This window comes from Sparus aurata, chromosome 21, assembly GCF_900880675.1.
Source record: "Sparus aurata chromosome 21, fSpaAur1.1, whole genome shotgun sequence".
In the NCBI taxonomy this organism is placed as follows: Eukaryota; Metazoa; Chordata; class Actinopteri; order Spariformes; family Sparidae; genus Sparus; species Sparus aurata.
In genome coordinates, this window is record NC_044207.1 from 2,277,472 (window position 1) to 2,293,810 (window position 16,339).

Sequence of the window (16,339 nt, forward strand, 5' to 3'; positions counted from 1 at the left end):
CTAAATGTTACTCCAGATACCAGACAGATGATGGCGTGGTTGTGCTGTTGGGTGTGGTCATCAGGAGAATGACTGGCACAAGAACCTGTAATAATCCTGCACCTGACAGCTGCGGAGTAATCTGTCTTGGCTCCTCCTCTCAGGGGCTGTCCACACGGGCGAAAACGATCTTTTTATTCTCCGTCTTCCTCGTCATCGTTTTAAGAATATTTGCGTCCATACGGATCCACTGAAAACGACCGAAAACGCTGTAGTTCATATTCCAGGCCTCTAGGTGGCGCTTGACATTCACCAAAGAGACGGGGCATGCGCATTAAGCTTGGTGGGAGACAGGCGCATTTGTCCCACCCAAAATTATACCACGGAGGAGAAAAATATTTTGTTTTGAAATCTTTAACTCACTTGCTTTTATTTTGAAAGCGTAACAAAGCCTCTTGTCACCGGCCGCCCGTGTTGCCAGGTGTACGATATCGTATTTGTACGATAATTTTGCCCTCTGTACGATGTACGATCAATAATCCCCAAAAAAGCCAAATATACGATAATTTGACCATTCCGTGAATGTGTGGTTGTAAACGGTTGTAATCGAGAGATCAGCCTGTCGCGACTGTCTGTCGGAGGTTTTTTGTGAACCCTGAAGGCATCTGTTTCCATGTGACAAGTTTCCAGCCAATCGTGCTTTTCTAAATGTGAGCTACGAGTGACGTGCATGCGTTTGCCTCAGAACAACGGTCATGATTGGCTGAATAGTCCGCTGCGCCCGCCCCATGAGTGAGGAAAAGAAAAAAGCAAAAGAAAAGAAGAAGCAGAGCCGGTCTGGAAGAAAGCGCGGAAAATGAGAGAACCTGTGGAAGAGGGAGGAGGAGGAGGAGGAGGAGAGTTTAAGAAGACGGCGGGGCAGAGTAGAAGTAAGCAGCATCGCCTACAAAATTATAGAAAAGAGTGGTTGAGACTAGGGTTGCCAACTCCCTGAAAAATAAATAAGGGACAACCTCCCCACGACGGCTTGGTAACTTTCCAAATACTTTGACTCGAGTGTGAATTTAGTCTGATGCATGTTTTTGAGTGATACGAATACATAGACAAAAATATTATTCAACAATTAATTTTTTTGTGCAAAATAAAAGATATTTTTAACAGAAATCTGTCCTGCTTAACTTGACAGAATAAAATAAATATTTATTTATTTAACAGAACTCTCCTGCTTAACTGAAAACAGTATAAAATAACAGAAAACAATAGAAAGTTGTTACTTTCTTACTGATTTATAGTTCATGTATCAACTGCCTGTGCAGTACAAATTATGAACATCACATTTATCTATGGACTGTTTGAACTGACATGTGTAAGGTTGTATATATGTATGTATAGTATAGTGTGTATTCTTTATCTATTATTCATCTATGTATTACTTTTATGTATTATTTATCTATTTTATGTAGTCATCTATCAATTGTATGTGTTTATTACACTAAACATTTTTTTGGCCACAAAACACTGACATTTATTGGACTTAAAAAACATTCGTATTTTTTCTACATACCATATCTGCCTCTGGTGTTGCCTGGTGGACAACAAACCAGTCAAGGGTCCACCTGGTTGTCCCTCACGTGTAGACCACTAGATGCATGCTGTTTCACGTCCAACAGTTCACCATGGGCTACAGAAAAAGTGCGCCAGCAGACATGATCTACACTTTTTCCAGTCACGTTTTCTTTTTCTCATACGAGTCTGTATTTTTGCAGCCTTTTCTGTTTTTTATCGGGGGAGTAACGTTACTGCTCATGGTAGAAGGCGTACCGTCTGCAGTGTCCTGTGAAACTGTGTCGTTGTGAGCCATGCTGGATTGTTTTGCCAGTTGCCTCAGTCTCTTGTCTTCCGGTATGTTCTTGCAAGCGACAGTACCTCGACCAGTGAGAAGAGCCGGATTCTGTATTGTTATTCTCGTGTGTGAGTGTGCTGTCGGCTCATTGGTCACAGACCAGGAGAGGGCTGGCAGTAAGATTACCGTAAATTTTCATATAAAACGCCGTCATTCATTGATTCCATTGACATTTTAAAGACCATTTTGATTCTCAAGGAAATACGGGACAAAGTGCGTCCCTTTTAAGCTCAATACGGGACGCGTAACTTTGTTTCTAAATACGGGACGATTCTGTTTTTCAAGGGACGGTTGGCAACCCTAGTTGAGACCTGTTGCAGGCTCGGAGAGCAAAGCTTTCTGCCGGTGCTGCAATACAGAGCTGGTGGCCGAATTAACTGTGTTAAAAAACCACAGCAAATCTAAAAAACACATAGAGAAAGAAAAAAATCTAGCGCCAACACAAAAATCCATAATGCAATGCCTGCAAAGGACATCAGAAAAGGAGAAGCTAGAAACAGCGGTAAAGACAGCAGAGGTCAAGCTGGCAGGGTTTTTGGCAGAGCACAACATCGCAATGAGGGCCACAGACCATCCGGTGGATGTTATCAAGGACATATGTAGTGACTCTAAAACGGCACAAAACATGTCACCTGGCTGCACAAAGGCAACTGCCATAGCAAAGCATGTTATTGGTGACTGCTATTTTGAGAGTCTGTCAGAAATCCTGATGAGAAAAAAATTCAGTATCCTGATTGATGAATTAACCGACATTAAAAATGTCAAAACGCTCTGTGTTGTGGTTCGTTTTTTTGATGAGGGTACAAACAGGGTCCAGACCCGCTTTTGGAAGCTGGTGCAGATCTTTTCAGAAGAAAACAGACATTTTGTCAGAGAAGGAGCCACTGCAGAAAGGCTTTACGAAGAAATGATGAAATCATTCATCTATCATGTAATGTAATATGTAATTCATCTAAACAATAGTCTCCTCTCCGCTCTTCTTCATTTTATTCAGAAAACTGCCAAAGGCGGAGACGTGACATGACTGACGCAGACCGGACAGCTTATGAAGACCGAGGCGATCAGGGCTACACACCACTTAGTTTTTTGTCAGCATTAGATGTTGGGGTTAACTCGGAAAAAAAACATGTACCCCTTGGCCTGTTGTTCATCAGTTATTTATTTTTTATTATTTATTGTTATTCTGGTTACCTCTTTTCCATGTTATTATATAGCCAGGTTATATATGCACTTTATTTTAAGTTATAACCTGGTAGCAGGCACTTTTAAATTTGCACAAGTGCTGTTTTTGTTTATTTTATTAGTTGTTGTCATTTTTGAGGACAGAGACATGTTGTTGCTCTGAAAATAAAATGTCAGTATGTGAAGCCAGATCTTTATTTTTTCTTGTCAGTTATCATGAATACTGTTTCTCTTTGTCAAAAAAGTAAACCTGGTGCTATGTCTATTTCCTAACAGTAGGTGGCCTCCAGGCCTCATGATTTGGCTCATTAGTTCCCACCCGTCATTGTTTATGGGGGACACATAAGCCTAACGCAACTGTGGGGCTGCTGATGAATCCATTCCGTACTGACGCCACAAAGCTGTGAGTGCCTGTTAGACGCTATTCAACACTAGAGTGACTATAGCACATCAATAGACTTGTTATTTTGGTTATGACGGGTGTACGATAATTTCCCTCAAAATACGATAATTTTATGTCTCTGGTACGATAATCCTACATTTCCCACCTGGCAACACTGCCGGCCGCCCCGCCCCCTCACAGCTCAGACTGTTAGGAAGCGGGAGTCTGCAGCTGCCCACAGTAGAGATGGGATTTATGGCTCTTTGAGGGGAGCCGGATCTTGGTGAGCCGTTCCTTTCAAAGAGCCGTTCAAAAAACTGGCTCATTTGACTGATTTTTAAATTTATTAAGTTTTAAGAAGCCAGCGTGGTGGTATCTCATTTTATCTTGGAAATAATCACTGGGAGGTATGATGGGGTGAGATCTGGAACAAAACTGTCCTCTTCCTAATTAAGACCGCTGCAGCTGCTCTGCTCTCCGAGGCAGGGGCAGTCACGTGTTTCTGTTTTTTGGGGGGGTTTTTTGCGCAAAGGCAGTGTGCACAATTCAGGTGGCGTCATGCTACATTTGCATATCTAATGGGCACCGTGCAGCTGGGCTGCGCTCCTCCCCATGTAACTTCTCTGTCCCACTTAGGAAGAGGAGCAAAGAAGGAGCACACAGTGATACAAAAAAAAAAAAAGAACGGTTCCCAGCTGCGACTCGGATCCCATTGTTCATGTTAACGAGCCGTTCAATAGAATCGGTTCGTTCGTGAACATCACAACACTAGCCCACAGGTCAGAAGTTAAGATGAAAAGACAGCAGCAGCTCAGTTTAACTGATTTCTTTATCATGGGGAAGAAAAGAAAGAAAGGGAACGTGAGTTGGTAATAATTTTGTCCAGGAGGATAATTATATACCCATGTATACCATGTAACTTGAAAACGAGTAACGTTGCACATTTCCCAAACCTAGAAAGGAGTTAGTCTGTCTGTGTTTTTCGCTTGTTCTTGACATTCCCATCAGTATTTTTCTATTCCTTATTCATGTCCACTGCTTTCATATTAGAGATCAGATGAACATTATGACCGCTCACCGCTGTTAACGCTTTTTGCCTCTGATTAATGTCTTCATGTCACTCCTAACTTCAAATTAGTTTCAGCGGATATTCACTCGGGTCCAACCGCGACTTTACTGAGATTCACCCAGTGTTAGCAGCAGGAGGACGGTCAGCTCACCTCCCGGAGCCTCGCGCTGAATCACTGAAAACTGGTTTAGGGACCGTCATTAAATTACTTAGCATAAATATATTAATACCAAATAATTGCATTTTTTTTCAATATCTTCTATGTCATGTGACCCAGTGACTCCAAACCAGCAGCAGATTGTATTAGTAAACTGGATGAATGAGACAGAGCTCTTTCTATTGTATTTTAGTACTTCCTCTATTTTATATGAATATTAATATGCAGAAATTATGATTTTTTTTTTCTCAATAGCTTCCATGTCATGTGGCCTACTGACTTCTGAAACAGATTCTGTTTCCATAAAAAAATCTATCATAAATATAGCCGCAAGCGGCAATCCGCGGGTTCTAACCTCTTTTGCCCCAAACCGGCCACTCTGACCCTCATCCCCCGCAGTAGATGACATCGGCCGCCGTGTTCCTCAAAGATCTGTGCAACACATAGCCATGATAAGCCCCAGATTTCTCCAAATTGGGTTTTCAGCTGCATGCCAATGGCTGTTTTGAACCTACCCACCAAGTTTTGTGATGATAGGGCAAAGGGAGTTTGATTTATGGCCAATCATTTCTAAGCCCCGCCCATTGCATAAATACATTGGTCCGTGGCCGCAATGTTTTTTGACCAATCTTGCTCATTTATAATAGAAATTTGTCTTTTCATTCCCCGAAGCCGTATAGCAAATTTGGTGTTGATAGAGTCAATCTTTCAAAAGTTCTATTCATTTTACTGTTTTTAATGCTATGCAAATTAGCAAAAAATCTGTAATAGCGGCTCTCGTGGTGCAAGAGGCTTTTTTGTAGAGGACTGTCAGGAGGATGTGTTTGAGACATTTCAAGTCAATAGCACCTTTGGCTTCACGGGGAAAGCCTTTCAAAATTCACACCCTATGTTATAGCGCCCCCATCTGACGGATTGGGATCAAATTCTTGGAGCAGCATTTGGACGTCATTTATACTCAGTGTACCAAGTGTCATGTCTCTGGGTGCTTCCAGCTCACCATAAATTAATAAATCGCAAACAATGATGGTTAATGACGAATAGGCCACGCCCACTTTCACCTATCCACATGGCACTCAAGATATTAGTTAATAGTCGCCCCTAGAGCATGCATCCCAAATTTGGTGAAATTCCGTCCAATGGTCTTTGAGATATGCATGTGTAGCATTTATAGCGCCCCCTATATGTTGAGCTCAACAAGCTTTGGTAGGTAGATTCCCAGTACAGTTGGGAACCTATCCACCGAGTTTTGTGATGATAGGGCAAAGGGTGTGGGAGTTATGGCCAATCATTTCTAAGCCCCGCCCATTGCGAAAATACATTGGTCCATGGCGGCCATGTTTTTTGACCAATCTGGCTCTTTTTTTTTTTTTTTTTTTTTTTTTCTCCGAAGCCGTATACCAAATTTGGTGTTGATAGAGTCAATCTTTCAAAAGTTCCATTCATTTTACTGTTTTTCACATTATGCTAATTAGCAAAACATCTAAGTAGGCGGAGCTATATGGTCCAATTGCCTTTTTTGTAGAGCACATGAAGCTGGACTTGTGTGTCAAATTTCAAGTCAATCAGACTTACGGTGTGAGGGGCGTGACCTTCCCAAAAATGCATTTTCAATCCTTAATTACAGCGCCACCATTCATAGGGTTCCAGCCCTTCGGGTACCCCTTAAAGAAAATAATGGTAAATAAGTTCTCTAATGCTCAAGAAGTTTTCATATTTTCAAGCGGCAATGTGAACTTCTACACTATTTTGTCACATGTCTTCTTAAATTCTGAAAATGATTTTTTTTTTTTTTAAATCTCACCAGTAGTCACCATTTAAAGGGTTATTTTTCAAAATTTTCCTACGGGTGGGCATGCCCCCGGACCCCCCTAGAGTTGCTAGGTTTACTGACTGACACTGTGTTCCTGTGTTCTAAGAATGTGTTCTTTTGGACGTGTGGGGCGAACTATTTCTTTCTTAGCTGAAGCCGACAATAGGACAAAATAAATGTAAAGAGAGACATAGTGGAGCCGTATATTTTCCTGCTTTTTTGTCTTTGCCAATCACACCTATGATTAATAGATCTGTCAGGTTTTCGATATGTGCCTGGTGGAGGGAGGGAGAAGTCTAGCGAGGAGCCTGAGATAAACATGCGGGAATGAGTTATCAGCAAACGGGCACGCCACGAGAGAGTGTCCCGCAAAATGATCAGGGCGAAACAAATGTACGAGTGACAGCAGAGATGAGGAGTTTGCCGCGAGTGCTGGTTGGCTGAATCCAGGGCTGGCCCAAGGCATAAGCGAACTAAGCAGCTGCTTAGGGCCCCGTGACCACTAGAGGGCCCCCAAGAGCAATTAACTTAAAAAAGAAAAAAGGAATTAATTTTTTTTTTCTATGTGTGAGCAATGATGATTCATATACTATCAATTGTACATACTTGTAGAAAAAAACAAAAAAAACAAAAAAACAACTACAACAAAGAGTGTAGTTTTCTACTGCCTCTGCTCGATATGTCAGAGCTCCGCTAGTGATGTGTGCAGTGCAGCCAACCGTGCAGTGCGCACGCAGCATCCAGGAGCTAGGAACAGGTGAAAGATGTCGCAAAAAAGGACTTACCCTTCAGGGGCAGAAAACAGAAAAAGGAAGAAAGATAAAAACGACAAGATAAAGGTATGTCTTAGTAATGTAACATTTGTGTTTTTGTGTTTGTGTAATACTTTGAATAAGTTGATTTTCAGTGTATATACATTATTCTGGGTCGCTTTTTGGCATCAAAACAACGTTTTTGATAACACTGTTTGATAGCAAATGTTTAATAACTAACGTTAATTAAAAACGCGTTGACGTTCGCTAGCAATATGGTTTTGCATTAATTAATTAATTTAGTTAACTTACTAGTTTGAGGTATGTTGTTTGCAATTGTTTGCTGCAGAGCACAGTAAATTATGTGAGTAAATAAACATATTCCTTTTACATCATCTCCCTAATATGCTCATATGTTATATGAAACTTCCCCAGGAGCACTGTTAAAATATTTTGGAGGAGGCGCTGACTCAGCCCAGGGGCAATCCACCTCCTCAGGAGCAGCCAAGGCTGATGAATGAGGTGATCAAAAACTGTCACCATATATATTTAATTTCTAGTCAAATTATCTCATTAAGATATACTAATATAAGATATGATCATATGACAAGGGATATGTTTTTCATCTCAGGTCCATCTCTATTCTCTGCTCCCACTGTGCCCACTGTCCTCTCTGCAACCTCAGCTGTACCTGGTAAGTTAACAACAAAACAGCCTTTATAATTGCTCAGTGTACTGCAGAATATTCTGAGATGAATAATTTTGTCTAAAAATATTATTTTAATTTCCCTATAGGTCCTTCATCTTTGGTCTTTGTCGTCATCAGCATCCAGTTTGGAGCAGGGATCAACAGCTCCGCCAGTTGACCCCGCTGAGTGTCCCTCTTTCCTGTCAGACTGGAAAGATGGCGAAAGTACAGCAGCTGTTGTTCTACTTTATGTTGATGTAGCTACTGTAATGAAAAGCACGGGCGCTGGTGTATTGATTAACTGATATTTTATTCCAAAGGTCGTCAAAAAATAAAGGCAACCACCACATTTAACAGCCTGGAGGGCAGAAGTAGATAAACCCGGTAGAAAGAGTGCCCGCCCCGCAAAGAAGCGGGTGTAATCTGATTGGTCAACAGTAGCCGTCCTTCTATTGGTTGACAGTGTTGATACACAAGAAAAATCCGTGAGCAGAGGAGAGATCCGAGAGCAGAACTTGACCTGTGAGCAGGTGTGTGTTCTGAGCGCGTGCACTTAGACCTGAGCGCGCAGAGGGCACATTTGAATGCGAGCGAAATTTTTGTGTGCAAGAGGGAGAAATGTGAACACAGGCATGTGATTTTTGAGTTCAAGCTGACATTTTGAAAGAGAGCAGAAGAAATTTAAATGCAAGAACAAAATGTGAGCATGAGGAGAACAAATCTGAGCACGCGAAGGAGCTGTGTCACTGAAAAGGAATTAAATCATGCTCTCAAACTGAAAATCTATGCTCTTGATTAATGACAGGATTTAACTTCCATAGCAGTACAGTAGTTGTAGTGCCCCAAGTACGATTCGCGAGATTCGGATTCAAGCGGGATTCGAGTAACAAGATTTTAAAAAAGGCAAACGCGAAGTGCAAATGGCCAAAGACGGAAACAGACCACCACCTCCCAGAAAAACCCAAAACTATGTGCAATTACCTTGACAAGTGGGAGACTGGTATATAATGCAGGAATAAGCAAAGCATTTCAATGTCAGGCAGGTAAGCCTATCAGATTCTGAACACTTGTGCCATTTTCACTGCTCCACTACTTCCTGAATTTAGAAGGGCATCTTTATTTCATCATGTCCACCACTATTGGATGAAGTGATTATCAGGTGTGCCTGACTTCAGTACAATGATCAGGCACACCTGATTAATCACTCCACCCAATAGGTAAGGACAGGAAATAAAAATGTCCACCTTATTTCAGGAGGTAGGAGCTGTAAAAAAACCATCTTGTAGTTTTTAAGTGGTTCACTAGGGGTAATTTAAATGTCTTGTACACTTTTCTAAAAATGTAAGGGGTCATGGCCCATGACGCGGGCAGTCCCACCGCCCACAGATGATTCTCAGAGGATTTCCCTTATTTTCAATTTTATCATCAAAGCCACTCAGCGTTACCAACGCCCCCAGCTATTTCATTCACAAAAACAGGGCCTGTGGCAATTCTGGACAGCTGTTTTTTTTTTGTTTTTGTTTATTTCTTCCTTCATGGGCCCCTGACTTACGCCACTGGTTCTACGGATATACTGCATGAAAGCTGGGTTAAATTACTGCTTAAAGCAAAGAAATAATGAGTCAAAATGTTAATTACACATGTGAAACAGCTTTGTTTGAAATCAGTCACACGATGTCATCTCAACCTGCATTTGAAAATATTAGTATATGGAATGAAAAACAAATAATACATTTAACAACGTAAAAATGGAAATCACAGGACAAATCACAGGTGATTGTGTTTGAAATAAATATAGCAAAAACAATCTTTTCATAAGATTATGTTGGTTGTTTAGTTATAAGGATCCACTGAGCTCATCCAGTAAAACTGGAGATGACAGCTGTGAGACACAAGAAGTCGGCTGAACCAAAATTCCCTGAAGTGTGTTTTATCATTATGGACAACTGAGGTGCAGAAAGAGACTGTCAGTTCTGACTGTCAATAAAGCCGGTGGACGATCACAGCTACACATCAACACGCGCACACAAAACTTAGACAACTCATATGATCTTTGGTCTATTAAACCCCCCCAGTAGATATATATATATACATATGTATCCCTTGTCAGATGACAGGCAGAACAGACAGTGGCTGAGGTGGGTTTATCTTAGAAATGATCCACTTGGAAGAGACCCTCATTTGGAGGAATGTGACTTCTATATTTGTTTCTTTAATTTCTTTAATCACATGTGCAAAGTAATATCAACGACCTTTAACCAAACTAGAGATCTCTCTTGGCTAGCTGTGGTGTAGTTCATCTCCTTCCAGGGTAAACTAGGGTTATCAAAAATCTAGTTTTATCAATTAAAGACTGATTCTGAATATTCTAAACAGTTTAAATACCCTATACTCTAGACACAGACACACACACACATTTGATAGGCTACTTAATTATATTAATGGGCAGAAAATGTAGTTTTAATTTACATTTAGAAATTTACCAAAGTAGTATTTCAACATGACGTCTTTACTTTTACACAAGTGTTGGGAAGAGCTAGGTTTTCATGTCACCACTTACTTCACACTAGAACTAGAAATCCTTTGTTAACCAAAGCTGCTTATTAAAGTAGTTTAAACATCTTTTTTATTTGATCAGGTTGACAATGTCCACAAAAAAGGCCCCACTGCTCACAGTAACCTGCAAGAAATGTCAACTCTGAGTCAAGTCTCGAGTCACTACGCAAGTATAAGTGCAGTTTAATCACATGCCGGTCACTTCTCCTCAACACTGTCCAGTGTCAGTACCAGTGATAATGGATAGGAGGTAAAGAGACTACGTTCATGATTCAGTGCCAAGTCTTCAAGTATCAGTCCTCCAAACAACATGAACAACAGCTGACAGTTATTCCTTGCTTTAGTTGTGGAACGTGGAGTCAATTGTTATATCCAAGGTGCTATATGTACAGACACCTGCATTTACGGAAACATCTCATTTTCACATGGAACACTACAGGTATCAAACTTGAAATGAGTGGCTTCTGTCTTACAACAAGTCAAAATATGTATTTTTTAAATATCTGAGTATTGTAATAAAATGTATTAAAGGTTTACATTGAATAATGTATTTAAGAAGCATAAAGTATGTTGAAGGTTCTCAGTCAGCCAGGTAATACTAACTCTAAGTGCTGTATCATATACAACTTTACTTGTTTCAGTGTGTTGAAGAGGTTTCCCCTCTCATCCAAGAGGCTTCTTCAGTTCTCACTAACTGGAGAGGAGCTGCAGGCTTTTAAACTCTATATGGGAGTGTCCTTACAGACTTGTTAAGGACACATAGGAGCTCTGAGTTTCAGACTCGTTGGGGCCACTTGTGGGTTGTTGACCCAACTGGCCTTCATGTGGGTTGCTAGAGCTAGTTGAATTTGCAGTAACTCCTGAGCAGATACTAGTAGAAGTTCTCATCACAGCAAAAGAGTCAGGCATCAGAAACAACAAGATGGCAGAAAAGAGGCAGAAAATCTATGGTTGAAGGTATCAGCTACTCTTTCTAATGCAAAAGCACCCCCTCCATCCTCACCGCTGAGGAAAGGAAGGCCCTGCATCACTCAAAGAGACCGGAAAATTACCATCTCACAGCAGACGAAGGAAGATGCACAGTGGTGCTAAACACAGCGGATTAGACCACTAAAGTCACTGAACTGCTCAGTGATACTAACAACTATTAGACTCTGTGGCTGTGGCTACCCAAATTGGACGAGAAAGCATACCACTGATGTTTTTTCTTATGTTGTAGGAATACCTGAGAAACTCAGCATTATCTTCAGTAATCATCATATCTTAGTTCACTTTAAACCTAGCAACACGCTGAGGCAGAAACTTGTCAATTCTAAGGACAAAACACCCAGGCATAAACAGAGTGATGTAGTTTATGCTGTTTAGTGTAGCAGGACTGCACAGATTTGTACACTGGAGAGACAAAACAACCTCTCCATAAATGAATGGCACAACACAGGAGGGCCACCTCCTCAGGTCCAAACTCTGCTGTCCACTTTCACCTGCAGGAGAGGAATCATTCCTTTGAGGACTACAATGTGGACATCTTGTCCATAGAAGACCGGTGGTTTGAAAGAGGAGTAAAAAAATCCATTCATGTCAAAGTGGAACGACTGCAAGAAACTGAAACAAGTTCTGTGATACAGCACTTAGAAGCATAAAGCATGTTTTATAAATACATTGGTGGTCATGTGACTGCTGAATGTTTTTTTTTCCATAGTATTCAGTATTTGGCGCGTTACTGATATACTGTAATATATTGTGATACCTGGACCAAGATAATCATATAAAATGTGTTCTGTTGGCAGATGCCAAGTAATGAGCTGCTGGCTGTATTCAAGCATGATATTTCAATGATCTGTTGCCATCACTGACTTTAATAGTGAGGTGTCTGCACAGTTACACATTCCGAGCGAAAGTTTGTTTTTCCTTGTGGTGAGGTAAGAAGTGTGGCCGGTGGTGTGGTGTGGTGTTTACATGTCCAGGGGCCTCAGGAGCTATTAATCAGCTCTGTGTGTGTGTTAAAGGTAAGCCGGAGAACGAGGCCCCCTAGGGAGCGCTAAAACTGAATTTATCTCTCATGCCAGAGGTTCCGAGCTGACTTAATGTATACATTTCCATATAAGCATGAAGAGACAATCTGGTCAACTTTAGGCTGAAAGCGCTAAATCTCTAATCAGCAGAGTTAGGTAATGTCCAGAAGATGAGCTATTCCAGATGGAGGAGATAGATCACTGCTCTTTCTCCTATTGGATAGATGGGCCCTCAAGTAGTGTGTATGTATCAGGCTATCAGGGTGGCTGTCTTTGATATGGCCATGTTGGTGTTGTTCCTGGAACACATTAATATTGCTCACAGACCGCCACTTCTGCTTCTTCTTCTGGAGCTAAAGGTCTTGGTTGACTGGGCTGAGTTAAAGACACACACTCAGGACCTGGGGTTTGTATCCCGTTCATATCATAACTTTGTACAGTCCACTTGTTATTTTCTATTTTTTTCAGTTTTCTGTTGCTGTTTGGTGAGGTTTAGGAAAACATAGTTTGGGGTTCAAATAGACCTTTTCACAATGCTAAACACGTGTGAAAAAAGGTTACAGTCTTTCCCCCGAGTCACAGGGCTACAGTGTGACATTAGAAAAACGTGATTGGTCAGTTCCAATGATGGTCCTGGAGCAACAGTTACTATGAAGCTCCACGAACAACACCAGCACGGCCATATCAGATCTTATGTCAGTAATAGATTTAGCAAGAACAGGAACAAACAAAGGAAACAAGCAGGAAGTAAAGTATCTTTGGTCATAAGCGTGCGTTTGTCCACCATAACAAGTCTGTTCAATATTGAACAAAATAAAAAAAGACATGCAAATAAATTACAATATGAGCTGGATGAAATCAAAACAACCAAACTTCCATGTAGAGATGACACACAACAATATCCTGTGTTCAGCTTCAGCCTTGGAACTGTGTTGCTTGAAAAGAAGCCTTGTTGAACTTTGCTGTTGCCTGGTGTCATGGACAGCAGGAGTGGAAATACGACCACCAACCACACATCTACATATATAATTACATTATCTAACACAGTTTTACCTTTAAAGACCCTATAACCTATGGATTATGATGAATAGTATGAGTGTACCATTTAACTAAATAACATATTAGACACAAAGACTTTTAATATGTTTGTAGTAATGTCTGTCGTTTACCTTCCTCTGGATACTGTAAAGATGCTACATGTACCATCATTTATATAATGTAACGACAGAGTCATTATGATAATCAAATGCTGAACAAAAGAGCTTTAAACCCTAAACTATGAGGGCTCAGTAGACACAGAGAGTAATCTAAAATGGATGACTTCCATCTCCCCTCGGTCATGTGGGGAGGGGGTCATAGTCATGTGACCTCTGTCCAGGATCCTGGGCTCTATAGGAGCACAAATTAAAACATTTCAATTCAAAATTGCCTCTCAAATATTACTTGTACATTGAGCTGATAATTGAGCAGATGTCCTTATTATGAAATCAGTTGAAAGTGGCTCTCTCCCTGTACTGTAGGTATGTGCACATGCAATTTATATCATGCCACAGTGGTTTTCATATACAGTAAGGTACATTATGCACTCGTGTTCTTACAGAAAATGAAAACAAAACCAGGCATGTGTAAAAGTGTTATATGTATGTTTTACCTGTGCAACAGTGTATTTGTCACAGATGTCCATGGTGTGATTAGTTTGTGGTGATGTCTCGTCACTGTTAGCTGTGCCTGCATCGGAGGGATGGTGAGGAATCACAGGTCGCATTTTAAAATACTGAACCACAAACACCACCTGGAGGGAGGGAGGGAAGGAAGGAAGGAGGGAAGGAAGGAAGGAAGGGAGGAAGGGAGGAAGGACGGGGGGAGGGAGAGAGAGAGAGAGAGAGGGAGGAACGAAGAAAGACAGAAAGAAGAGTCACAGTCATTTTAAATGTGATTTGTGTATCATAAGGAAAAGCGGTATACAAAGACGTAGTACATAAAGAAGTAGATAAAGAAGTACATAAGAAAAGCATGAGTCTAGCAGGAAGGCCTGTGTGTGGATACTTGTACTACAGAGATGTGTTTGTGGTGCTGGAGGGAGACGGAGCTTCATCATGTTAGCTTGGATTGTTGCTGTGACCCAGCTTTGGTGCATGGCGTGTTAGACAGAAGACAAAGTTTATTCAAGCAACAGCAGCTCGTGTGCTTTGTGTATGTGTACCCTGCAGCACGCTAGTCCATTAGACCCTGTTCCATTGTGGTTAATGTACAGTGGCAGAGTGCTGCTCAGACTCCCTGAAAGATTCTCTGGTTAGCTGAAAGAACACCACAAACCAAAAGAGAGAAACTTGAATTCAGTATGGTTGTATTCTTCCGTTCAGTAAGGAAAATAGAAATTAGAATATTTAATTTCTTGACATTTTGTGGGTTTATTTTGTTCATTTGTTACACTAACAGCTGGCACATGTCTCCCAGCTGAAACTACAAGAGCTGTCAGACTCATCACCTCTTGACCTACAAAGTGGTGTTAGGATACAACATTAGGATGCTAGCTTCAGTAGACGTCTCTGCAGTACAGTACACAGACGTCCTTGACAGAACTCAACACTGTTGTTTCTTCATGCTCGCAGTTCATTTTGTTAATTTTTTTAACAAATTCTAGTCGTATCATATACATTGCTCCTTGCAAACATTAATCTTGGAAGAGAATATATTGAACAAACGGATATGAATACAGATTAAGCAACCAAACTTAAGTGTACTGATTATAAGATGAGCTCGATAAAGCAAAAGTTAAAAAAGAAAATTTGGGGGGGGGGGGGGGGGTTGTTTGACCAAAATGACAACATACGATGGTCGAAAATGGGTGAAATGTAACTAGAAACTAAAGCTACCTCTGAGATGTAGTATAGACGGAACAGAAGCAGTGTAATGAAGCATAACACAGAAATACTCATGTAAAGTACAGGTATCTTGTATTTCTTAATATGTTCACTACTTGAGTAGATGAACTCAGTGACATCAAACAGATCACATCCCTTTTATAATCACATGTATTGGCACTGTTTATGTAGGTCTATCAAACAGTGAACGGCTCTTATAAAGTCATGATGTGCTACAGCAGCGGAGTTAAGACTGACCAGAAAGACAGCAATAGCTCCCCCGATGGCTTGTCCTGCAATGACATCACTCCAGTGGTTTCTGTATTCGGCCACCCTGTTGATGCCTGTTAGCACAGCCAGACTGACCAATGAGAGACTGAGGATGGGGCCAGTCAGACGACCTCCAGCTGAACCGACACAGCACATGACGTACATCTGAAAAGGAAGAGGATTTGTGTGCGTGTGACACTATTTCAGACCTGTGTTATTACTGCAGGTCGCTGCACAACAGACACTCACTGCCAGGTAAACAGCTGTGTACAGACTCAGTGCAGCCTCTTTGGAGGGGAAAGTCTTCCTGGCTCTCATGATGTCATCAGGGTCACCAGTACAAGCATCTGATTGGCTGACAAAATTGCCTGTGTCTTGGCAACCAAGGGCGGTGTAATTGGGCTGGCAAACAGACAGGAAATGAGGAGCCATACTTCCTGTGATAAACTGACCAGCGTTGACAAAGATGTCTGTTGTAAACAGACCGAAGACGTACACACCTACAGAAAAACATGCACACGTTAGATGATTTACATTTGTTAACACATGGAAACAAAGCAGCATTTTGCACATCATGTTCAAATGTTCCATAACTATCCCATCTGTCCGCTCAGTGGTGCCAGGTGCTTTAATGTGTGATGCTTTCACCACTTCGTGATGCTTACATCAGTAGCTGGTTCTTGTCTGTTTGTCTTAATCAATTAATTTACTG

General features: G+C 41.2%; 2 protein-coding genes across 4 annotated transcripts in view; both read right to left on the minus strand.

The window, feature by feature from the left end:
* The window catches only part of LOC115572880 (palmdelphin-like), a 33,417-nt gene extending 31,835 nt beyond the window's left edge, over positions 1–1,582 (minus strand). Inside the window, exon 1 of the mRNA XM_030403356.1 lies at positions 1,544–1,582. The gene's annotated coding sequence lies outside the window, so the exon portion shown is untranslated. The remainder of the gene's footprint in view (positions 1–1,543) is intronic.
* Positions 1,583–13,329: 11,747 nt separating this feature from the next.
* LOC115572882 (phospholipid phosphatase-related protein type 5-like) overlaps positions 13,330–16,339 on the minus strand; it is a 43,134-nt gene continuing 40,124 nt past the window's right edge. For all 3 annotated transcript variants that reach the window (XM_030403359.1, XM_030403360.1, XM_030403362.1), the window contains 4 exons: positions 15,877–16,127; positions 15,616–15,792; positions 14,145–14,285; positions 13,330–13,882 (listed from right to left, as the gene is read on the minus strand). In XM_030403359.1, the coding sequence (XP_030259219.1) occupies positions 13,853–13,882; positions 14,145–14,285; positions 15,616–15,792; positions 15,877–16,127 (599 nt within the window). In that variant the 3' untranslated portion in view covers positions 13,330–13,852. The remainder of the gene's footprint in view (positions 13,883–14,144; positions 14,286–15,615; positions 15,793–15,876; positions 16,128–16,339) is intronic.